Source organism: Symphalangus syndactylus, chromosome 14 (assembly GCF_028878055.3).
Source record: "Symphalangus syndactylus isolate Jambi chromosome 14, NHGRI_mSymSyn1-v2.1_pri, whole genome shotgun sequence".
NCBI lineage: Eukaryota > Metazoa > Chordata > Mammalia > Primates > Hylobatidae > Symphalangus > Symphalangus syndactylus.
In genome coordinates, this window is record NC_072436.2 from 87,018,877 (window position 1) to 87,044,526 (window position 25,650).

Consider the following 25,650-nt stretch of genomic DNA (forward strand, 5'->3'; position numbering starts at 1 on the left):
CAAAGTTAATTCTGTGTGAGTTAATAACTTGTTTCCTAGTTGAGTAGCAGCATACACCAAACTGATACTCTTCTTTAGGTGACAAGATAAAGAAAAAGTTATGTACAAATAATCAGGTAATGCCACTTCTTAAAAAAGTACAATCTATGCATGTAACAAAATGGCACTTGTAACCCATAAATTTATACAAATAAAAAATTATAGGCCGGGCGCAGTGGCTCACACCTGTAATCCTAGCACTTTGGGAGGCTGAGGCTGGTGGATCACCTGAGGTCAGGAGTTTGAGACCAGCTTGGCCAACATGATGAAACCCTGTCTCTACTAAAAATACAAAAATTAGCTGGGCGTGGTGGCACGTGCCTGTAATCCCAGCTACCCGGGAGGCTGAGGCAGGAGAATTCCTTGAACCTGGGAGGTGAAGGCTGCAGTGAGCTGAGGTTGGCACCACTGCACTCCAGCCTAGGCAACAAAGCGATACTCCGTCTCAAAAAACAAAACAAAATTATAATTCCAGGAGATGCCTGTTCTTGGCCTCTGCCAGAGGTTACAGTTTCCAGCCTGTGGGATGGCCAAACGCAGGCTGCAAAGAAAAAAAAAAAAAATTACACACACACACACACACACATATAAATCGAGAGAGTGACAGAGAGACAATTCCAAAAGCTGTTTTAAAAACTAAATTTTCATTATATGTGCCATTAATTTGTAGTATCAGCCCATATTTTTAGTTTTGGTATAAGATTAATACAAAGTGAATGACAGACTACATCATTAGTGATCATGATTTGTATAATGTAATTTATGCTTTAGTGAGTTATTTTCCATATAGTAAAATGCCTTTATTTAAAAAAAGAAGAGGTACAGTACATTATAATTCCAAGGAAATTTTTGTATTTAAAAAATGCCAATTTTTGGCTTAAAACTGAAAGGGTTTCATTTAATACCTGAATAACAAGGAAATTCACAATTAAGGCTGAAGTACTGTTCATATTATTGTGTATTTCTAATCATGTTATTTTAAGCTTGTGTATTTTAAACCATGGTTACAGAATTGTATAGGAATATATCGAAGGCATAACCTTATATTTATTGGAATTTTGGTTTAATTCTTTAGAACTTCAAAATAGTATTAGGATATGAAACAGGATTATTGTCACTCTGATAAAAACAAGACTGTACTGAGTCCTTCACTGTATTTTTCTAAAGAACTCACTTCTAGAGAGTAAGTGTTCAATAACATAAAGTTAGGAAATCTTTGTTATTAAAATTTGAATTTTTCTTTCACTGTATCCCAGTCTTTTGAATATATGTGTTTCAGGACATTTCCAGTTAAAATATAAATTTAGATAATATCCTGACTACATTAAAAATAAGATCTTTAAGTAAACGTATTTCCAAATCATATTGTCATTGTGCACTGAATTAATTCTCTGAAGACTAAAAGCTCTGCTTGTTTAGAAAAGTCAATGATTAGTTCTTTATATGCAACTGAGGTTCTGTTTCTCTTCTAAACGTTCCTTTACTAATTTTTCCAAAGCGAAAAGATGCTCATCTGCTTCTTCTGGCACAAGGTTCCTAATAGAATTTGCAAGTTCAAAAAGATATTCTGTATTTCTTCCACTTGGACCAGCTGCATTAAAAATCTGTTCAGCAATGTCTTCCAGAGGTGCAGGACCAAGATAATTAGGATTATCACATGTTCCAATATATAGCAATACATTGAATGGTTTTGTTGTGAGATCTTTTGGGTAAAAAATGACTGTTGTGGTTCTGTAGCCTCCTTTCTCTCTGAAGTCAAGGTATGCTTTTACTTCTTCTTCCTTTCCTACTGGCAATCTGTAAGCAACACCCCATACACATCCCTGTTGAAAAATGAAAAGAATACACACTGGTATTTATAAGGCTAATTAAAATAGGTGAAGATAGGTTGTGATCTAAGAGAGTATCTCATATATTCTTTTCTGTTTGTTTTTGAGATGAAGTCTTATCTGTTGCCCAGGCTGCAGTGCAGTGGCACAATCTTGGCCCACTGCAACCTCAGCCTCCCGGGTTCAAGCTATTCTCCTGCCTCAGCCTCTCGAGTGACTACGATTACAGGAATGCACCACCATGCCCAGCTGATTTTTGTATTTTTAGTAGAGAAGGGGTTTTGTCATGTTGGCCAGGCTGGTCTCAAACTCCTGACCTCAACTGATCCACCTGCCTCGGCCTCCCAGTGTGCTAGGATTACAGGCGTGAGCCACCATGCCTGCCTGTATCTTGTATATTTTTAAAAGTGGGCCAGGAGCGGTGGCTCACGCCTGTAATACCAGCACTTTGGGAGGCCGAGGTGAGTGGATCACGAGGTCAGGAGTGGAAGACCAGCCTGGCCAAGATGGTGAAACCCTGTCTTTACTAAAAATACAAAAATTAGTCAGGCACGGTGGCAGGCACTTGTAATCCCAGCTACTCGGGAGGCTGAGGCAGGAGGATTGCTTGAACCCGGGTGGCAGGGGTGGCAGAGGTGGCAGTGAGCCGAGATCATGCCATTGAACTCTAGCCTGGGTGATAGAGTGAGACTGTCTCAAAAAAATAAAAAATAAATAAAAGTCAATACAGTTTTTCTTCACTTAAAGTGCACAGAAGAACATACTAAACAATAAAGGAAATAAGCACTTTAAAATCTCCATTGTGAATAATTTCTTTGTAGCATAGGCACAGGAAGATATTTTATCTTAAAAAATTTTTTTTTTTAATTTGGGTCTTTTTCTTTAATAACGGGACAGAAATGAAAAATATGAGCCTTTCACTTGCTCATTAAAAAATTCTAGAAACAAAGTGCCATTTGTTTATTAACTGTTTAATTAGGAGTTATTAGTTACCAAATTGAAGCTCTTTTTTATAAATGCTTTTCATAGTATCAGTTATGAAAGCATTTCCTAATCCACACCATTATTTATCTACCATTACTAACTGCTTGATTTTTGTTTATTAAAGTCCTTTCCAAAGTTAAACATTTAATTTCACAATATAAAATTCTGAATCTGTACCCCAATAAAATGATTGAAAATATTTAAGAAACTGAGGATTGTTGGTTAAATAAAACTTTCTGGTGCTCCAAACCAGTTTTAAAATCACAGGTGCCACTGAGGTCTACGGGAGGGTGGAGGGTGGGAGGAGGGAGAGGATCTAGAAAAATAACTAATCGATACTAGGCTTAATGTTAATACCTGGGTGATGAAATAATCTGTACAACAAACCCCCATGACACATGTTTACCTATGTAACAAACTTGCACATCCTGCACATGTACTCCTGAACTTAAAAACAAAAATACAAAACACAACACACAGGTGCTATTGATACAATTAAGCAATAAAGAAAATAAGAATTCCTCACTTAGATTTCTGCTGAAAATGAGACTGGTAGCAAAAGTGAAGAGAGCTTTTAGGGGTTCCATTTAATTCTCGGTGGTAGTCTGGCTGTCGGGGGGGGGGTATTTCTATTAATGTCAAAGGGGACCACAAAATTCTTAGTTAATAAACTTGTTTTTAAAAAAACCCCACAGCCGGGCATGGTGGCTCATGCCTGTAATCCCAGCACTTTGGGAGGTCAAGGCGGGCGGATCACGAGGTCAGGAGATCGAGACCATCCTGGCTAACACAGTGAAACCCCGTCTCTACTAAAAATACAAAAAATTAGCCGGGCGTGGTGGCGGGCGCTTGTAGTCCCAGCTACTCAGGAGGCTGAGGCAGGAGAATGGCGTGAACCCGGGAGGCGGAGCTTGCAGTGAGCCAAGATCGCGCCACTGCACTTCAGCCTGGGCGACAGAGCTAGACTCTGTCTCAAAAAAAAAAACCCCACAAAAACGAAAACTACGTGCCATTTGTCTGTACATTGTTGTCTACCTTGCACTCTGTGTTCTAACTTTTCTTATTGGCCTCATTTTTCACAAACACAAAAAAACCCCACAAATACAGAGAAGAATTCTAAATTTAGGGTAGTTCAAATTATCTGTGATGATTGTTAATCAAATTGAAACAGAAACATCGCAACATTTTATAAAATTAAAATTATACAAAAAAGAATATTTATACCATACCGCAGGATCTTCAACAAGAGTCACAACTCTTCCAGGCTGTTTTAAAAAAGGTAAAAAAAATTTTTTTCTGAATTAATAAAGTTCACTAAGTAGCTGAGCATTAGCAACATTTTTGACATGGAATATTTGAGCTATATTTGCTCATAAGCACTATTTCTTAAGCATAGTTTTTTATGTTAAAGCTAAAATGAATTAAGAGAACCTACCTTATCTAGAGACTATGTTGGCCTTTCTAAAAGATTTCCATCAATTTATACGTATTAGGTATATTATGTTCACTTTACATGGATATATTGGAAAACATACCAGTAACTAAAGGTCATTTAAAATGAAAGGCAAATGGAAGCAGTAATTATAAATATTCTGGTTTTTCCCTTAGGAAAAAAGAATGTTATAGTTTTATTTATTTATTTTTATTTTTTGAGACAGAGTTTTGCTCAACAAGCCCAGGCTGGAGTGCAGTGGTGCGATCTTGGCTCACTGCAACCTCCAACTCTCGGGTTCAAGTGATTCTCTCACCTCAGCCTCCTGAGTAGTTGGGATTAGAGGTGCCCACCACCACGCCCAGCTAATTTTTGTATTTTTAGTAGAGACAGGGGTTTCACCATGTTGGACAGGCTGGTATCGAACTCCTGACCTTAGGTAATCCACCCGCCTCGGCCTCCCAAAGTGCTGGGATTACAGGCGTGAGCTACCGCGCCCGGCCTGTAGTTTTATTAGGGAAAAAAACATATGACATAAGGGGTGCTTTCCTATATATAGGGAAGTGACTTTCAAATTTGGTGGATCAAAATGACCTAGAGGGCTTGACAAACACATTGTTAGGCCACACCTCCTGAGTTTTTGATTCTGTAGGTCTGGAGCTGTCTAAGAATTTGCATTTGTAACAACTTTCCCGCTGATTTCAGAAATTGTTTTGGGGCTCATACTTTAAGAACCACTGTTACCAGGGGTTATTAAGAGGTTTTAAGTGCGAGAGAATGAGTGATTTACACTTCTGAGTTATGAAGTGTTCTTACCTTTCTGTATATGGTAATGGTGCTTCAAGGTAGGCATTCCTTTTACATTCATAAATGAACTTTACTTTGCCCTGTTGAAGGGTCAGCATTAGAACTGACCTATTCGTGTAGTTCTTATATGGGACAATCAGACCACCTGTGTTCTAGGCAATTTTATTTTCCCATTTTGGTTTTAACACAGGTCAGTTAACAATTTTATGGAAAGCTTCACTTTTTACTATTCAACTTGAGGTTGAAATGATATATTATGAAGCCAAAACAAGTTTTATTTGTTCTCCCATTTCAAAGACTGATAAAACAGTCTTTGTTTATAAATGGAAAGCCTTAGAGAAAGTCCAGACTTGGAATGTTCCATAATTTAAGGCACAAAGGTGACACCTATCAGTGCCTGCAAGCTTTTTTTTTTTTTTTTTTTTAAATAAACTTCGTCCACAGAGTACCAAAGGCTGTGTGTGTACTGATACCTTAATATCATTCATGGGAATGTTGAGTCATAAGCCACAATTTTACCTACTTGTATGCCCAATGTCTGGCACATAGCGAGCCTAAATCATCCAGGCATTTGTGTCATCTTTGTTGCTATTTCCTTCTAGTCTTTATCTGTTAGTATAGATAATTCGTAATCATGGAACACATGGGATTTTGGATTATGATTTCTCATTTAATTTTCCTGTTAGTCTTCTCATTTTAATAGTTGCATAATATTGTATCATTGATGAACTATAAACATTCCTGTGTTCTTGGACATTTAGATTTCTGACTTGTTTTCTTTTTAAGATAATGCTACAATGAGGATATATATATTGGTGAGGGTCAAGTAGATAATGCCATATTGTTTTCAATTTCAAAGTGAATTAGAAGTTATTTATGAATACGTACTGTGTGCTGTGGAGATGATGAAATCTTGATTCTTGGTTCCAGTAGCTTATATTGTCATTCTAGAATGCAAACTAACATGTGAAATAAATAGAGCTAAGATATGGGCTAAGATGTATGGTATTAAGTGCAGTTAGAATTCTGAGTCTTAGGTGCTCAGAAAGACACCTTTTTTTAGCCCCCCTTTTTTTTTTTGAGACGGAGTTTCACTCCTGTTGCTCAGGCTGGAGTGCAGTGGCGCAATCTCGGCTCACTGCAACCTCTGCCTCCCGGGTACAAGCGATTCTCCTGCCTCAGCCTCCAGAGTAGCTAGGACTCTACCAGCGTACGCCACCATGCCCGGCTAATTTTGTATTTTTAGTAGAGACGGGGTTTCTCCATGTTGGTCATGGTGTTGAATTCCCGACCTCAGGTGATCCACCCGCCTAGGCCTCCTAAAGTGCTGGGATTATAGGCGGGAACCACCACGCCTGGCCAGCCCCTTTCTCCTTTTAAAGAATCACGGACTGTTGTGTTGACTAGGCAATTTCTAATCATCAGTGTATTCTGACAGCATACATATCTCAATGTGTTTTGTAACACACTGTACATTTTGGTCAAGACTAGAGTAGTAAAGTATGTTGTTATAGCCACTTACATAAATATTTAATACTTGGTCATTATAATTGGAGCCTGGGCTAAAGGTTTTCTTTTCGGAATGGCAATTTTAAATATTCATATCAAAACTGACAACGCTCAAACTCGTGGCCTCAAGCAGTCCTGGCTCAAACTTCCAAAGTGTTGAGATCAGAGGCATGAGCTGCCGGGCCCAGCCAAAACTGACAACTCGGAAGCCATTTAATTTAGCTTAGTTCTTTAATGTCTTGAATATTGTTTTAGAATATTCTTGGAGATACTTTGGCCATGACATTTCTGTTCATCTATAAATGTGCATTTACCCTAAGCCATTTGCCCCTTTTCAGGTCATTGTGTCCCAATAGGCCAGTATAGTCTACTTAAAAGCCAAGTTCTTAAATGACCAACTCTAGTTGAGATAGAATGGTTTCTAACTCAGGTTCTTTTCTTGATTTTAATCCCATGTCTCTCTTATGAGCAGGTGCAAACTACTTTAGAGCCTTGACCTTTTCCCCTTTCCATTGACCAATTTCCAAATTATTAGTTACCTCAATCTTAGTTTTCTTTATGGATTAGTTGTTTTGTAGCCAGTACAAAGCTGATTTGCATAAGCAGTGAGCTGCTGCTAATTCTCTATACCTATATTGAGATTAATGTCTTTGTATGACTGACTGAAAAGTGGATCAATGAACTTACATTTCACATTATGAGAACCATCAAGAAAGTGACATTAAAATAATGCTGGATATAGTAATGAGTTTGGTACTGTGTTACTCATATAAACAGAACTTCATTTAACTTCACTAGTACCTGAAAACCAAAGTGAGTTCCTTAATAACCAGCGAAAATTTTGGAAACTCGTTCTGCAATCCTAGGTGTCAGAAAATAAAACTTTTGAAAGATGTAAAGAAATCCTAGAAGTAACATGCACGTTTAATCGCAAGCCCATGAAAGTCGGCTAGAATGCAGAAATGCCAACAAATTTAATTGCTAAAAAGCTGAATTTGCAACTTGATTTTACCATTTGAACTCTGTGGTGACATGAACATTCATCTTCCCGCCAGTGGGATTTTTTTTTTTTGGCAGAGGTTGCGGAGAAATGGAGTCCCCATCTCCGCACTCAGCCTGGTGCGAGCTCGTGCGCCTGTGCCCGCGCTTCTCGCCGTCTCTAGAAACTAACCGCTGGCATCTTACGCAGCTTCGGAAGGAGTGCCCGGGCTGGGTTAGAGATGGCGGGCAGGTGGCAGGGAAAATCTACAGAAATAAGTGTTACCCCAAGCCACGTGCTTGGCCCCCATGAAGCACTAAGGTGTGGTTCCCTAGGGTGTGGGTGCTGTGTGTGGAGTTGGGGAGCAGGGGTCCGGGGGCAGTAAGTGTGGGGAGCTGACCGGCGCCTCACCTTGCCGGGGACCCCGCGGTGGTCCGTGCTGCCCTGCCAGAAGCGCCTGCTGTAGTTTGTGATGTATCCGACCAGCTTGTCCTGATAGGGGAAATCCACCTTCCAGATCAGGGACCCGTAACCAAAAACCCACATCTTTTCGCGGCTGCTCTGCCACAGCGGCCGTGAACCCTAGCTGTCGCCGCGCCTCCGGAGACTGAAGCCTCCGGTAAGCGAGTAACCGGCTGCGCGGGGCGCAGGCGCGATGGCCACTTGGGGCGCAAAGCCCCCTGGGAGTTTAGATCCAGAAAGGTTTCCCGAGCGGATCTCAGTCAGCTTTATTTTATTTCCTTGATTAGAGTGTCAAGAGACATTGACCTTCGGTGTAGTAAGCAATGGATTCTTTTGCAGCCTCCGTAAATCACCCTAACCTACCTTTAGTGCGCGTGTGCAGAAAACTACAATACCCACAATGCTTTTTGGAGCTATTTGGCTCTGAAATTGGAACTGGGCTTATTTCTAACGGGGGCGAAGAAGGAGAAAAGAGCTGGAGTCGTCATTCGTGTCCAGATACGGAGGCGGTGTACCAGCAGCGTAGGCAGCACCTAGAAACACGTTTTGTTCTGCTTTGGAAATTAGATTTTTGCCTACATAACAGCAGCCGGAGGAATGTAATCCATATTTGATTTTATGTCCTGAAAAAAAAATGTCTTTTGCCTTTCAAATAAAAGCAGAAAGTTTACAATAGAAGTTTACGCCTGTGAAAGAGTAGCTGTCATTTCAATGGGAATTGTTTATATATTTAAATTTTACACAAATTTATTCATCTTTAGTATTATCAGTGGCTTGTTCAGAAAACAGCAGGCAAATGTTCTTAACTTGGGGCCCCTGTAAAGGCTATTTGGAAACGAGCTGGGGAACCTGAATTTGTGTACAAAATTTGGGGTATACACTTTTCTAGGGGGAAACTACAGCTTTCATAAGTTTCTCCAAGGGGTCAGGGATTCTAAAATTTTTGAAGATCTGCTCATTTGAGCTCTTGCTGCAAAATATTGTTTAGGAAATTCGCTTCAACTATCGTGGCTGTGTCTCTGTGTGTGTGAAAACAGAAGCCTTACCAAGTGATTGTTCTTTCTTGAAGATTTTTATACTATGGTCTTGAATGCTAAAACACTCAGATTCAAGGGGTATTATTTGTTTTCTTATAAAGAAATCAGCAGGAAGCTGCTACCAAACAAACAAAAAAAACAAGCCTTTTCCTATTTTCTCTAAGTTGTAGTTTCAAATTGCCTGACATGGTTACTAACCCTTCTTTTTTGAAAAATTTTGAATATACAGAAAACTCAGATAAAAAGAGTGTAATGACCAATACCTTTCATCTAGATCCAATAATTACCATTTTGCACAGTTGCTTTACTTCCTTTTCACTTTATTTATACTTTTAAATGGAAAACATTTGAAGTTGCATGTGTTATGACATTTTACTGCCACATACTCTACATGTGTCTTATAAGAATAAGGACATTCATCCTAGAACAAGTTCCCTAAAAAAAAAAAAAGAATAAGGACATTCTCCTAATAACAGTGATGCCGTTATCACATGTAAGAAAATTAACAGTAGTTATGTAATCAAATACGTATTCCATATCCAAACTGCTTCATAGAGTCACTAACAAGAAATTGTGTCTTTGAGAGAGTCACATGAAAGCTATACTGGACTCTGAGTGGAGGGGAACTTGAAGTGAGCATTGGAGGGAGATGATGATGTGAGCAAGAACTCTGTTAAGAACTTTCTGGGCTATGTAGGAAAACCAGGCTCATCTCTTTATGGTGTTCTCTGTTGGTTTCAGTATGCCCAGTCAGTGGGTCTGTTTGGTCAAGCGTAGAGAACCTGAGTGTTTAACCTCTTCTGGAAAGGACCAGCAGGTGCAGGAAGACTAGAATGACACCTATCTTTCACTGCTTTTCTGGCCTCTTTGGGTTTAGTTGTTTCCTATAGAGGGCTATATATTGAGGCTGAGCATTGCTGGTAGTTGAATGGCTGTCTCTGCATAATGTAGTGTACACTGGGGATTAAGCAGAGGTGCTCTTATCAATGGAGCACCAAAGAGTGTGTTGTGGTGGGGTGTGAACAGGAGCAGAAGCTTACTCCTCAAACATTTCCAGAGGAGGAAAGATGGAACACTTAAAAGTCCCTTCATGTTTTTAGTAGGAACATTCCACAAGGAATTCTAATCTGCCAAACAGAGAAACTTCCTGGTTTAGGCAGCAGCAGAGACTGTGGCATGGCAGTCACTTTGTGTATTGTGGGCCCTTCTTCGTCAGTCATGTGAAAGATACTAGACAGGCCCACCGTGATCTGCTGACCTCTAGGAGTGAAGTGTTGTTTTATTGACTATAGTATTATCCTTCTACCTTGTTTTGTAGACTGGTCAAACAAATGGATTTTACAGAGGCTTACGTGGACACGTGCTCTACAGTTGGACTTGCTGCCAGGGAAGGCAATGTTAAAGTCTTAAGGAAACTGCTCAAAAAGGGCCGAAGTGTCGATGTTGCTGATAACAGGGGATGGATGCCAATTCATGAAGCAGCTTATCACAACTCTGTAGAATGTTTGCAGATGTTAATTAATGCAGGTAAAGTAAATTCAAGGTATGGAGGCTTTGCCTACAAGCTGGATTAATAAAACATAAAAAAGTATAATATATAACTTATCAACAGTAGTATTTGTTTCCCTTTCTATAGTCATAACATAACTGCCTGAATTTGTTTATTAAGGATAGTAAGATTGCCTGCCTTGGATTCAATCAGTATGATATTCTAGTTAGACATCTTATATGGAAGTGCCTCTGTCTGGTCTCTTTTTATTGACTGAGCTAGGTGATATGGGAGAAGTAGTCTGCTGTTTGAATTTAAGCATGTGGTAGTTACTGGTCATGTTTATTCTTTCTTCCTTTACCAAACAGAAAGAGCAATTGTACTGAAATTGAGGATGTGTTTTGATTGAATTAGTCTTTTTCTTTTTAAACACTTTTTAATACTTTTGGGAATCTTTACAACTACTTAGCATGAGACAAGATGCCTGCCTTCCTGATGCTTTTTCTTGTCAGGGGAAACAGATGACAAATATCTAAACAATTAAACAAGATAATTTAAAAAGGTAAAAGTGTTATGAAGAAAATAAAACAAAGTAGAGATAATAAAACAGATGGGATAGAGAAAAATGGTGTGCTACTGCACATCTCTTTACATCTCTACATTCAGTGACTTCATGCTTGGGATCAGCCATGGTAGGAGTATTTACACCACAGAAATAAGCCAGTGCTACAAACCAGTGCTATAAACTGGGCTTTCTTCCCCCTGGACAGCTAGTTATTAAAAGTTATCCAGCACACTACTGAGTGAAGGGCATTGACGAAAGGCGAGATTCTGACATTTAGTAGAGAGGGGGTAGGAAGAAAACAGATGGTGACTGAGCATTGCTTTGTAATAGTCATCGTGCCACATGCTCAATTTATCTTCTTTAATATTTATAAAAGTGGTGTTAGAGGCAGTATTATCCTCATTTTATTGGTGAAAAGACCAAGGCTCAGAGAAGTTGACTTGTAAAAGGTTACATAATAAACTAGGGTATTTGATTTGAACCCATTTCTCTGACTCTAAATCCCTTTTTTTTTTCTCTCATACCATGCTTCTGACATTTAATTGAATGAATTTATAGCATTCAGTTAAACTGAGGTTGACTATAATACTCTGCATTGTAACACTCAGAACCAGTTTCATTTCATTGATCATGGAAATTCAGACCCTTTTCTCTGCATACTTATCACCAGGTATAGGTCCTTAAAATGTAGACTTCTGGGTCCATAGCCCATCAGAACTACTAATTTGTTACCTGCTGGACGAGAAAGGAAATAATCTTGTTTTTGGTAGTGGTAGATGTTTTTTTTGTTGTTGTTTTGTTTTTTTCTTTTTTTTGTCTTAACAGGTAAGAGATGGTAAGGCTAAACTCCGTAAATCATAATGCAGGAAATTTGTCATGATTGTTTTTAAAATCATGTGTTCAAGTGTCTAGTGACTATTATAGTCGAGTGTTTGAAGATACTGGAAAAATAGATGTTATTCCACTAATTTCAAATGCTTAAGATATGTTTTCAGAATCTGTTTGAAGTTAACTATAAAGCTTGTGTTCCCAAACTATTTGTAGTAACAAAGACATGAGTTTGAATACCCTTTTTTAGGCAAAAAACTCGTTTCCAATATACTGTTACATCTCTTCTTCATATCGGAATAGCGTAGTTTATGTTACAGATTTTTTTTCATCTGCTGAGTAAACTTGGGCATGCTTTTGACTAAAGGCATTTGAACTGGCTGTTAAATTCATCTCTACAGTTGCCCTGCCGTATCTACAGGGAGTTGGTTCCAAAATGTCCACGGACACCAAAATTCATGGATGCTCCTCAAGTGCTGCAGTCTGTCCTGAAGATAGGAAAATGTCCTGTACACACATACAAAAAGTCAACTGTCTGTATCTGTGGGTTCCACATCCCACAAATGCTATTATCTTTCATCCCAGTTGGTTGAATCTGCAGGTGCAAAACCCATGCATACAGAGGCCCAACTGTATTTCCTTTTTTTCTGAGACAGAGTTTTGCTCTGTCGCCCAGGTAGGAGTGCAGTGGTGCGATCTCAGCTCACTGCCACCTCCACCACCCAGATTCAAGCGGTTCTCCTGCCTCAGCCTCCCAAGTAGCTGGGACTACAGGTGCACACCACCAGTGCCTGGCTAACTGTCTCACTTTGTTGCCGAGGCTGATCTCAAACCCTTGGCTCAAGTGATCCTCCTGCCTTGGCTTCCCAAAGTGCTGGGATTACAGGTGTGATGCACCACACCTGCTGTCTTTTATTATATAATTTTCCTACCTCCCTGAGGTTTATCTAATATTAATACACTGTCAGAGATTCCTAAAAGATAATTAGTGCACCAAAATAAGAAGGTATGTAGGCCTACACAAATAAAATGGAAATATCTAAAATGGTTAGAAGAGTTTTGCTTTACTGTGTCTTCAATTTAGATTTGGAATCCATTCTGAGTACCATACATGGTCTTCTGACTCAAGTTGGAGAAGAGCATTCAAGTGTGGTGTAGATTACATAGAAGTTTAATATGCATACGTATTTTTGTATTTCTTATGTATCTCATTTTAGTTTTCTGTTTAACATATTAGCACAGATAACAAATTTGCTTGTCTTCTCTCCTGTATTGGAGGTTGGGTGTAATGGGTGTTGAGATTTTATGAAGCTTGTCGTCCTGGAGGGCAGTAATGATCTTCACTGGCAATTAATGCCATTCAATAGTAAGTCATTTGCTGACTAAAAGTCACTTAAAAATCTTATAATTATTAAGCATATAGCTAAAAAGTACTTTTATTTGGCTAATAAATGATCTAGCTCATAGTATTTTTTATTAGTTCATGTTAAATGAGAAAATATGCACTAATACTGGGCACAGTAACGGATGCTGAAGTTCCTTAGACAAACAAATCACTGTAGCATAGTGATTAAGAGTTACGGTCAGATGGACCTGGATTCTAGTGACTCTACCATTTTATTGGTGTGACTTTGGACAGGTTTTTTAACCTGTAAGAGGTTTAGTTTTTCATCTGTTAGATAGAAATATTCTGTTGTTCCAGCTCAGGCCAGAAACTGGGCCATCATTAATTCCTTTTTCTCATATTTCTCACTAGTCAGTCAGCAAATTTGTGTATGTGTATGTCTATATTTGTGTGTATGTATACACACACACACACACACACACAGTCAGATCACTTCTCACTACCATTAACACCTTTGTCAGAGCCACATCTCTTGTCTGCGTTGCTGTAATAGCATCTTAACCGATCTTCTCTATCTGCCATTGCTCCCTCTCCATCCTATGACAGGCCACCCTCAATATATTAGAGGTCTGTTGTATTTTAAAATACAACAGACCAAGTCACTCTTCTGCTCTCTTGAGTGAAAACACTTTTGCGTCGTATTTCATGGTAGAGATGTAATGTAATTTATGTAACCATTCTCCTATTGATAGACATTTTGTTGTTTCCTAAAGTTTTGCTGTTAAAACTAGTGATCCAGTGAACATCCTTTTGTGTATATCTTTGTCCACATGGTTAAGCATTTCTGTAGTATGGGGTTTTAGAAGTGCAATTACTGTTTGGTAAGTTAGAGTTTTCTGGAGAAATAGAACCAATAGAATATATATAGATAGACAAGAGGGGATTTACTATGGGAATTGGCTAATGCAATTATGGGAGCTGAGAAGTCCCATGATATGCTCTCTGTAAGATGGAGAACCAGGGAAGCTGGTGGTGTAACTCAGCCTGAGTCTGAAGGCCTGAGAACCAGGGGAAGTGATAGTGTAACTCTCAGTTTGAGGCCAAAGGACTGAGAACTGGGGTGTGGGAAGCCACTGGTATAAGTCCTGGAGTTTGAAGGCCTGAGGATCAGGATCTCCAGTATCCAAGGGCAGGAGAAGATGCATGTCCTAGCTCAAGAGAGAATGAATTCTCCCTCTGCCTTTTTTTTTTTTTTTTCATTTGCAAGATTAATAGAGTGAAAACAGAGCCCCCATACAACAGGAGGGGACCCAAAGGGGGTTGCCGCTCCCTGCTCAAATGCCTGAGTTTATATCCTGATCATTGTCCCTCCCTCTGTGCTCTCAGGCGATATATGATTTGACTATTTCTTTACCTCGTGCTGTAGCCTAATTTATATTTTAGTGAGCCCTCTTTACTACCTGATTGGTCAGGTGTGAGCTGAGTTACAAGCCCCGTGTTTAAAGGTAGGTGCGGTCACCTTTCCCAGCTAGGCTTAGGAATTCTTAGTGGGCCTAGGAAATCCAGCTAGTCCTGTCTCTCAGTCCCCCCTCTCAACAGTAAAACCCAAGTGCTTTTGGGGAGGTTGGCCGACGACTGCTCTTAAGTGCTTCCTCCTGTATTGGGGCATAGTAGGGGTTGTGCAGTTGAGATTTCGTCAGGAGGAGTGCCTTCGATGTCATTAACATCGGAGCATGGGCTAGCAGGCTGTTCCAGGGGTCCGCAGTAGATCTTAGTCATGGACTGCATCTGGGGTTCCATTTGAAGAACGATTTGTAGTTTTATAGCTTTGATTCTGGAAGAGACAAACTTAACAAGAAGGTTAAAGATACAGGGATTGAAATGTAGGCCTGAAGTGCCAGGGATTATTTCTTCGGCATACTTCACAGGCCCTGACTATCTGCTTGAAAGTTTTGAAAAGGCCTGGTCCAGTAAATAATGATTTGGCCATCTGATGGGTGCTATCAATGCCTAAGTGAAAGGTCTAGTGAAGGGTTTTAAGTAATTTCCATTGGTTAGCTGCAGGCAAAAGTATTTTTCCTTCTTCAGTGGCTAGCCATCCTGAGGGGAGGAAGCTATGTCCTCTTGAGGTTCCCCATTCTATTTCTTCTGCTGAGTAGTGGGCCTTGGTTTCCTGGAGGGGATTACCCCATACTAGGGGTCCTTCTGTAAGCATTTCTAATGGAGGGTCCAACCTTGCAACTCTTTTGGCTTCAATATCCGCTTGGCGGTTTCCTTCCACTTCTTTTCTTTTCTTTCTGATGACCCCAGCAGTGTAAAACTGCCACCTCTTTAGGTTTCTGTACAGCCAAAAATAATCTCCTAATGTCTTCCTGATGTTTGATAGGTGTTCCCTCGGAAGTTAGGAATTCCCTTTCTCTCCATATTGTTGCATGGGCATGGAGAGCTAGGTAAGCATACTTAGAGTCTGTATATATATTTACCCTTTTTCCTTCTCCTAATTCTAGTGTATAACGGCCCCTGCTTTTCCTAGGATGTCTCTCCCTAACAAAGGAGTGAGGCTTTCAGGCATAATTAGAAACGCATGTGAAAAGAGTAAAGTTCGTCAGTCACAACTTAGTGGCTGGGAGAAGTATATAGTGACTGCCTGTCCTAGGATCCCCTCGGATAGTGACAGATCTGGAGGACAGTTGTCCGGGACAGGAGAGTAGGACTGAGACAGCCGCGCCAGTGTCCAGGTGACAGTTAACCTCCTGGCCCTCAATGGTCAAGCGTACCCGGGGCTCTGTGAGGGTGATGGCATGGGCTGGCGCTTGCCCTGGGCACCCTCAGTCCTGCTGCTGGATCATCTGGTTAGTGGCTTCTGACTCACAGGACCTTCGTCCCCTGGGGCAGTAGACCTTCCAGTGATTCCCTTGACATAAGGGGCATGGATGAGGGGGCGGCTTATTTCTATTCGGACAATCTTTTTTAAAATGTCCTTGTAAACCATACTGGAAGCAATCCCTATTAGGCATTCAATTTGCCCAGGCTTTCCCTGTTCCAGAGCCTTCAAAGTCCATTTGCCTGAAGGCCATGACTAAAGCGGTGGCCTTTTTCTTATCCCGTTTATCCCATTCTGCCTGCTCCTCCTGATCTCTATTATAAAAAACCGAGGTTGCCAAGTTCAATAGGGTTTCTAAGTTTTGCTGCGGGCCTAAGGCAGACTTTTGAAGTTTTGTTCTGATGTCTGCAGCTGACTGAGAGATAAACTTATCCTTTAAGATTAGTTGGCCTTCAATAGAGTCAGGCGACAGAGAGGTATGCTTTCTCAATGCTTCCCTTAGTCTCTCCAGAAAGGCGGTAGGATTTTTCTCCCTTTCCCTGTGTTGTAGTGGACATCATTGAATAATTCATAGTCTTCTTCCTAGTTTTTTTTAGCCTTCTAGCACGCAAGTTAGCAAATGTCTGCGGCACCAATCTCCATGTTCTGATTCTGCATCCCAATGAGGGTGTACGCTGGGAACTGCCTGCTGGCCTGTGGGGAATTGTTCTCTTTCCTCTATTGTCATCCTATCATTGACCTGACTGAGATACCAGAGATTGCCAAACTCTCGGGCTGCAGATATGGCGGCACTTCTCTCTTTTGTGGTTAGTGTCTGATCTAGCAGTAACATTGTATCTCTCTATGTCAGATCAAAGCATTGTTCTAACCGTTGTAAAACATCAATATAGCCATCAGGGTTATCTGAGAATTTACCTAGGTCTATTTTAATTTGCTTCAAGTCTGACAGGGAAAAAGGTACATACACTCTGGGCCGAATTCTCCAGAATACATCTTAGGGGCGTTTTTGCCTTGGGGGGAATGTCTTCCATCTGAAAAAAGAACATAGGGATGCCAGCACCTCTAGTCGTTTTCCGATGAGCATTAGCCCTAGAGTGTCCTCTGTGGTCCTAGTGCTTATTCCTTTCCAGGGTGTGTAACTACCCATGGACCTCTGCTTATCGGATTAGTTACGCTCACCAATGTAGCAGTCCTGCACCCCTTTTCCCGCCTTTCTTGACCACAAAGAAAGGGGTCTGGGCTGCTGGATTCTAGTAGTCCTTTACCAGCATGCCTAACATTGCCTTTGCGCTCAAGGGTGAGTTCTAGAGCTGGGCTGGGTTCCTGAGTATTTCATAACAACCCAGCTGCCCCATCAAGATGCATTCCCATAAACAACAATTCTTACGCAAATTTTTTTCGGAGAGGGTGTGGGTAACCTTTTGAGTTAGGATCGAGATAGAGTTTTTGCCCACTAGGGCCTTTGTCCTTCTTTCCCTTGTAGGAATATGCCCTAATTATTGATCTTAAACTGTTTGTTGCCCCGGATTAAGTCCTTGCGGGTACGAAATATGAGAGATGGATCCTGTTTATCCTATGTGCCTTTTTCTGTGGGTTACTGGGTTAAGGATTTTTGATAGGAAGGCTATGGGTTGTCAGTGGTCTCAGTGTTTTCAGGCTATGCCCTTGTTTACACTGACAACAAGGTAGTATTGGAGTGTTATAGGGTCACAGAGAAGACCTTCAATTATCAATTATAGGTTTTAAATTTACCCTGGCTTTTAAAGGAATAGGGCACACTATTTTTTCTTTACTACTTCTATCTCTCTTTTTCTCTCTCTCCCTCTCTTTTCTCTCTTGTCTCTCTCTCTCTGTCTCTTCTCTCCTTGACTTACCTAATTTGCTTTCATCCTGATCTATTATGTTGTCATAGACCCAGTTCCAGTTGTTAAAGTACTGGGTCATGAGTTTCAAGGCCCTGGCCAAGGAGCCAAGGCTTGGAGATTGTATTGCAGAGGGGTAAGCTGGGTAGAAATCAGGGGAGGAGAGCATCTTACACAATGGGAGAGCAATCCTCCTAGCCATTTACAAACTTGGGGCCCTGGCAAGGGTGGTGGGGAATGGGTCTCACATAACTGCCTATGTCAAGAGCTGTATATCTAAACTGGGACACCAGGGACAAGATTCCGTGCATTCATAGCCTAGATGCCTAAGGACACAGCATAGGGTTTCCTTAGATCCCTTTGGAGATACAACTTGCTCTAATACTTGGGAGAGGAATTGAAGTATGAACCATTAGTACCTAGGAGGCAGGGATCAGAGGAAGTAGATTCAGAAGTAAGGAGAATTTTGGGCTACACTTTCAAGAAAGTTGTGGTCGGGACCCAGGAGGTATGGGTCAGAAGGAAAGGTAGGGGTGCATGCATGGGTGACTGTTGAGTAGAGACTTCGGCTGTGCTAGGATCTCAACCAGCTAACGCTGGGAGTTCAGGACGACAGCTTTCTGCCTCTAGTTGGCCCTCAGCCTCCCCAGGAAAATTGAAAGCAGAAGCTGGTTCCAGGCAGACCAACGCTCCCAACCCAGAAGGGTTGGGGGTTGTTAGAAAGCCCTTTCCCAGATAGCCTCACACCTGAGTCTTAAGTCTTGCGGCCACACTAATCATTTTTAACTGGCTGACAGGTGCCTAGTATTTTGCTCCAATTCTAAGGAAGGATAGGACAGAATAACAGGCGAAAGTGGTCCAATATTACTCACCGCTTTGGAGGTCCCTTCGTGGTCACAAAATGTTACCGGGGGGTCCTTGTTCTTAGAGCTCCCAAGATGGTGGTAGGCTGCTTCCAAGATGGTGGCAAGCCTCTTGTTCTCTGACCTCAGGTTCTTGGCCTCACGGATTCCAAGGAATCTTGGACCGTGCAGTGAGTGTTACAGCTCTGTTCAGCTCGATTAGGATGAACTCCAGGCACTTAGCCTGTGCAGGAACAATGGTGAGCCTGTAGCCTGACTGGGAGCAGCAATGGGCGCTGCCTCGCTGGATCAGAAATGCAGTGGACACCCTGTCAGATCGGAGGGGTGGAAGTCAACGGCGGGTCTGCGACGATGGTGATCAGCAGTGGTGGACGGTGAGCGAAAGCTCAGTTCGAACTGGAACAAACATGGACCAGAGAGTGTGCAGTTGCAAGATTTAATAGAGTGAAAACAGAGTTCCCACACAATGGGAGGAGACCCAAAGGGGGTTGCCCGCCTTTTTTTTCTTTTAGGTCCTTAAAGGATTACATGATGCCCGCCCACATTGGTGAGGGTGGGTCTTGTTTATTCAGTCTGCTGAATAAACATTACCATTCAGATGGTAATGTCTTCCTGAAACATCTTCATGGATATACCCAGAAATGTTTTAGCAGCTATGTGGGCATCCCTTAACCCAGTCAAGTTGACATGTAAAATTAACCATCACCATGCCAAGTTAAAATATTGATAGATACCGCTAAATTGTATGCTACGTTAATCAGGATCCTTTCAGTACCGAGCGAAAGAATCCTAGTTCAAGCTAGCTTAAGCAAAGAAAGGGAATATAGTAGCTCAAGTAAATGTAAATCTGAATGATAGGTCTCTTCAGAGATTGCTGGATTCTACTATTAGAATGATGTCATTAGACAGGGAGGATTTCCATTTGGAAGTTCTAGACTTACCTTATTTTTATTTTTTTAATTAAAAAATTTTTTTAAAGAGATGGGGTCTTACTCTGTTGCTCAAGCTGGAGTACAGTGGTGTGATCATGGCTCATTGCAGCTTCCAACTCTTAGGCTTAAGTGATCCTCCCATCTCACTCTCTGGAATAACTGGGACCACAGACATATGCCATCACATCAGGCTAATTTTTTAGTTTTCTATATTTTGTAGAGATGGGGGGTCTTACTCTGTTGTCCAGGTTGGTCTCAAAACTCCTGGCCTCAAGTGATAATCCTTCCTTGGCCTCCCAAAGTGCTGGGATTACAGGCATGAGCCACTGCATTAGGCCTTGCCTTATCTTTAAAGAGCTCTTTATGTATTCTGGATATTAATCCTTTGGTATTATATGTGTTTCGGGCATTTTGTCGTCACTTTTCTTACGGTGTCTACTTTCTTTGTAATGCCTTTCAACCTCTTCCTCTTCACTGACTTCTTCCATGCATCTTTGTGCATTATGAAGTCTCTCCTGAGGGTTATCTCAGAAGTTTGCACATAATAAAATTCCTTGTATTGTGGAAATTATTTTATATCTAACCTTTTCTTATAATACCTAAATAAAACATAGTAAGATAATATAAATTGTGTAAATGGTGTGGTGATATAATCTTGACATTACACTTGTGATTGGCACATAGTAAATTTGTCATCAAATTCTGGCTCAGCTGTTGAGAAATACTCTGGTCTTAATACTTAACCTATCTCCTCTACTGAAAACCTTGTGGTTTTACTTTACCTGTTAGAGTTTGCAGAAAACAAAAATAACGGTCTACCACCCATCACTACCACTTTTATAAGAAGTAATAGACAAGTTTATTATTCATAAGTAAAAAGACACTTTATGTCAGCAAACATAGGGTGTGGTTTCATTGGCAGTGTTTGGGCCAACTCTTGTCATTGCTACACAGGCGTCAGTGGCTGGCATTGGTTCAACTGAGGTGGCTCTAATTCTCCAAGTATTCCCAGGAAAGAACTCACAAGTTGTGAAAGACCTGAAGTACTCATTGTGTTTGTCCGTTAAGAATGTCTTTAATACCCATACCATTTAAAGTTTCAGTAAGTAGATGAGAAGGAGAAGCCACTTTGCCTTCCTTTGAGGGTAAAGAGAAATTAAAGCATTAAAAACAGTGAATAGGATGAGCCATTTCTTTTTCAAGAAGCCCCCCTGTAGAGAAGGGAAGAGAGTGAGAAGGTGGCGGTTGATGGTCCAGTACAAGGTAGGTAAGATCCCTTTGCTAAAACTCATGTATCAGTTTAAGGAAAGTTCTTCGGAACTTTCAAAACTAATTTATAGTGGGTACTGAAAATTTTCTTAAAATGATGCTTTGGAGACTTTACCAAATTTGTAACACCTTTGACAGTACTTAAATTGCATATCTATCTGCATTTGCATTTTACAAAAATTCGGACTATATACCTAATTCTACTGAACCCTATTGAGAGTTGGTCCAGCTAATTTATCCTCGTTTCACTGTTATGGAACCTGAGCCTCAGAGAGGTTTAAGTAATTGGCCCGAAGTGTAACCCATATTATTTCTAGCAGAGTCAAAGTTGCAGCCTAAATCCAACTTCAAATGTTATCTTCCTGGTCCAGTGATTTTAAAGTTAGCTTAATATCTTTTTTTCTACAGTTAAAATATTTCGAGATCTCAAGTTAATAGTAAATTGACTTCAGTATTTCTCACCTGTGTGAGAAGTGCCTTTTAATTTTCTTTACTTCATAGATAATCACAGGAGATTTTATTTCCTATTCCCAAGATGAGTGTGTATGCAAGTCATTAAGGGTGGCTTGCACTCAAGAAGTGGGAATTAAACTCTACTTCCTTGATGGAGTAGTCTTTACATAAATTATTTGAAATTCTTCGACATGGGAGATTTATCTCTTCTCTTCCATTAATTTATATATTTAGTCATTTATATCTGCACGAACTCATTGTTACTTATTTTATACCTGTACTTTAGGTTACAATTTAATACAATGTAATTTATTTTGTTGCTCATATTGTTTTGGTCATAGGATGCCCTTTCAGAGTGGCTCCTGTTGTCTCTTTTGCATGCCCCCATTGTTTGTTTTTTTGAGCACGTTTTACCTTTTGGACCTACAGTATGCTCCAGACTCTTTGTATGTTTCCCACCTCAGCCTTAGAATCAGCCATTTTCATAAGAGTGCTGGTTTCCTTTATGGGAGAATGATATCGAAAACCAAGATCTAAGTCCAGGCATGGTGGCTCACGCCTGTAATCTCAGCACTTTGGGAGGCCGAGTCAGGCGGATCACCTGAGGCCAGGAGTTTGAGACCAGCCTGGCCAACATGGCAAAAACACGTCTCTACTAAAAAAAATACAAAAAATTACCCAGGTGTGGTGGTGCGCCTGTAATCCCAGCTACTCAGGAGGCTGAAGCAGGAGAATCGCTTGAACCTGAGAGGTGGAGGTTGCAGTGAGCCGAGATCACGCCACTGCACTCCATCCTGGGCAACACTGTCTCAAAAAAAAAAAAAAAAAAAAGAGAAAACGAAGCTCTGAGGACTGGATGTGCTTGTTGCTACTGGACTGTCATTGATTTTAAGCCCTTTCAGCAGACAGATCTAGAACATATATTTATATATTATAACCCATGTATATATACATCTGTAGTTGTTTCTGTGTCTAGCCATCTGTGTCTATATTAAGCTAAACATGAATTCATACTGATGTCTGGACTCTACTCTAGAACACATGGTTCATTCTAGCCTTCCCTCTTTCCTTATGTGTAACCTTCCTCTCCAACAGTAAGAAACCTGGCCACCAGATCTGCCATCTGTTTATTTATTTGTTTGTTCTTCGTATTCATGTAGAGTGGTTTCAGAATTGTTAATCTCTACTCCTAGAAACAACTTTACCAACTAGACCATAGTGTTTATGTGCAGTTCTTTTTGTCTTTAGTCTTGCAGTTTTCAGTCATAGCATCATTTATCAAAGTTATGTAGACCAGTGTCTTTTTCTCTATCTCTCAGTGTGGTTATGACATATATTTGTAATCCAATTAGATTCTTTTGTCACAGTCTGCATTCTATCTTAGGATCCCCCTTCCTTTTACCTCCTGGTTGATTTTTTTTTTAAGTTGCATATGTTAAGGTTCACTCTTTCTGCTGTAAGCCATAATATTTAAATGGCCAGGATTAAACTTTATCTCTCTTTTTTCTTTGTAAGTGGAGGAGAACATCTTTTCTTTATAAGAGAAAGTTCCTTGGCTTCTGTAATGTAACACTGGTCTAGGTCTCCTACCTTTTAGTGACCATCTTTCTTAGTCTCTTATTGCTTCTGTTGATTCCTTTCTCTTATGGGTACCTTCCTTTCTGCATTTGTACCAGGAGCATTTTACTTTACTTTTTCTAACTTTAAGACATGGTTTAATATATAGTAAGTCTAGGCACGCTTCAATGCTTGTCTTGTTCATTTTTCTAAATTATTTGTTACTCTTACCTGCCCTACTTATAGAGAGAGGAGACAGCCAAATGCTGCCCAGGTCATTGTGCACATGGGGCTTGCCTAAACATGCCCATGGGGGTGAAAAATTCCGTCCCTTAACACGTGCACAGAAAGGGAAATAAATCAATGTGGAGTGGCTCAGAATAAGAGGCTGCCTGTGCACTGGAAGAATGGGGTGAAGCCGCTGGGAATTCTCACCTTATGCAGTGGGGAGGAGCCTGGCCTCTTCAGCTCATGTGTGGTGGTCTGGTATTCAGTCTGTGGAGTGGGAACCTATTGGCAGGACCCCCTTTTTTAGCTGAGAGCTTTCTTTTAATAAATTCTGCTCTCCTCACCTTTCAGTGTGTCCACATGCCTAATTTGTCCCGGTGTTGACACAAGAACCTGGATTTTAGCTGAACTAAGGAGCAAAAAATCCTGCATCACTACCTTAGCCTTATCAACTTGAGTTACTTTATCAAGTATAAAACAAGCAAACATCTCTACTGGCATTTTTATTAGAATTGTATTAAATTTATTAATTATTTTGGGAAGAATCGGTATCTTTATAATATTGAAATTTCCCATTTAGGAGCCAATCTACTGATGTCAATTATCTATATATGTCTTTGTGTTCCTAGGTTTTCATGTCATTTGTATTCACAAAACTTGTCAAGTTAATACATGAAATAAGGGTCATGTCTGACTAATCTCCGACTAATCTCAATAAACTACTTTGAATAAGAGTCAACTTTTGACTAATCTCTGAAACCCTATTTCTGTGATATGTCCTTTTAAAATATGACCACTCTGTCTTGCCGTTTAGTTGTGTGTCTGTGAAGTTTGAGACTGTTTTCTTTGAATATATGTACTTAGAAGCTGTTACTGGGATATTATGGCTTAATCTGCTTGTTTCATCAGTGAGTTACAATTACAAGAATTACTTAAAATAGATAACTAGTTAGGAGCATTTGTTTCAATTCTGACACTTCAAGAAAATGTTTAAGTTTTTTTTTTTTATTTTCTGTTTAGTTTATTCCAGCTCTCAGAAATGTCTTCACCCTTCATGTTAGAGCCCATCCTTCTATAATGGGCATAGAATTTTATTGTGTAAATATTATTTGTATAATTTGAGTGTTACCAGAACCTTGACATTTTCATAACAAATACATTTCAGAAACTTTAACTCATAAATTCCATATTATATGTCACTGGTTGTGTTGGAGTGCATTTTATTCTTTTAGAATTGCAGTTTTCATTAACTATTAGACCATAGTCTTAAGTTAGAAAAGGAATATTTAAAACTGCCTCATGGTATTAGTTGAGTACAAGGAAGTAATGCTAAGAGATCAGACCATTTCCCTTATAGAAATTTAAAAATAAAAAAATAAAATTGATGAATATTTCAATAAATTCTGTTTAAGCAAATCTTTAGTGCTGCATCCTCCTCAGATTATTGCTTTTGTTACCTTTCAATTTCTGCCACTCCTCTTCCCTTACTCCGTAAAAATTAGAGAAGAGAAAATGGGAGCGAGTGGACAGGATTTTTGTATTAAGAATACCAAAGAGCTGTTCACAGTGGGATCTCTGTCGAACTTTTTCTTGATTTTCTAGAGTTTTAAATGGTGAAACCTGTCATTTATACATTACTTACATTTTAATAGTTCATTAAATTCCTCTTGGAATCTTTGCTTTTTAAAACCAGGAAATAGAAGTAATACCTTCTAGTTGTTGGGCTTTGATTCTTCCACAGATTCATCTGAAAACTACCTTAAGATGAAGACCTTTGAAGGTTTCTGTGCTTTGCATCTCGCTGCAAGTCAAGGACATTGGAAAATCTTACAGATTCTTTTAGAAGCTGGGGCAGATCCTAATGCAACTACTTTAGAAGAAACAACACCATTGTTTTTAGGTAAGTATGCTATTTGTGGTGCAGATGCAATTTTTCATCATTATTATTTTTTTGTTAAACTAAGCTTTATTTTTCCTTCAGCTGTTGTGCTTCTAGTGTGTTCTTTTGGCAACTATTATACCACTACTTCTTTGATTTTTGAAACTGAAAAGATTTTTTTAAAGGTTTTGCTCTTGTTTTCTATTCTTGGGTGGTAGCCTCTGGGACTTTGTTTATTTAAAGTTGCAAAATCTGTTTTGAATTGTAGGCACCATCATTGTTCTCAGTGTAGTTCTGAAGACCAGGTATCACTTACATTGTAGCAATAGTTGCAAGGTTACCTGCGAATGCTTTATGTTTGCTTTTGCCTTTTCTTAGCATTAAAAAATTAAGAAGCTTTTATGGAAGAAATCACCAGCTAATACTTTAATGCCAGTTAATGTGTTGCCTGTATGGATCACTGTTCAGACCTCTTCCA

At 40.0% G+C, this 25,650-nt stretch overlaps 2 protein-coding genes across 17 annotated transcripts in view; one reads left to right on the top strand and one right to left on the bottom strand.

The window, feature by feature from the left end:
* Positions 1-25,650, top strand: part of ASB3 (ankyrin repeat and SOCS box containing 3) — a 273,478-nt gene that overhangs the window by 85,312 nt on the left and 162,516 nt on the right. For 7 of the 12 annotated variants that reach the window (XM_055240430.2, XM_063618033.1, XM_055240433.2 and 4 more), the window contains exons 2-3: positions 10,397-10,605; positions 25,035-25,193. In XM_055240430.2, the coding sequence (XP_055096405.1) occupies positions 10,397-10,605; positions 25,035-25,193 (368 nt within the window). Of the gene's footprint in view, positions 1-7,882; positions 7,901-10,370; positions 10,606-25,034; positions 25,194-25,650 lie in introns of those variants that run through there. The other 5 variants (XM_063618031.1, XM_063618032.1, XM_055240436.2 and 2 more) reach the window with 3 other exon arrangements.
* On the bottom strand, positions 818-8,231 carry CHAC2 (ChaC glutathione specific gamma-glutamylcyclotransferase 2). Of its 5 annotated transcripts, XM_055240456.2 has the most exons (4): positions 7,991-8,036; positions 5,980-6,038; positions 4,077-4,117; positions 818-1,862 (listed from the first exon to the last, which is right to left on the bottom strand). In XM_055240456.2, exons 3-4 carry the CDS (start codon positions 4,077-4,079, stop codon positions 1,479-1,481), a joined length of 387 nt encoding a protein of 128 aa, XP_055096431.1. In that variant the 5' UTR covers positions 4,080-4,117; positions 5,980-6,038; positions 7,991-8,036; the 3' UTR covers positions 818-1,478. The 5 variants fall into 5 exon arrangements, with proteins under 5 accessions (XP_055096431.1, XP_055096429.1, XP_055096433.1 ...); XM_055240454.2 differs by lacking the exon at positions 5,980-6,038 and having other exon boundaries at positions 4,082-4,117; positions 7,991-8,231; XM_055240458.2 differs by lacking the exon at positions 5,980-6,038 and having other exon boundaries at positions 7,991-8,069.

What these genes read in the sequence shown, in the direction of transcription:
- CHAC2 (XM_055240454.2), bottom strand. Translation starts at nt 8,125, where the DNA reads ATGTGGGTTTTTGGTTACGGGTCCCTGATCTGGAAGGTGGATTTCCCC. An exon ending in ACCGCGGGGTCCCCGGCAAG is followed by an intron (nt 4,118 to 7,990) that starts GTGAGGCGCCGG and finishes TTTTTAAAACAG; the next exon opens with CCTGGAAGAGTTGTGACTCT. An exon ending in CTCTTGTTGAAGATCCTGCG is followed by an intron (nt 1,863 to 4,081) that starts GTATGGTATAAA and finishes ATTTTTCAACAG; the next exon opens with GGATGTGTATGGGGTGTTGC.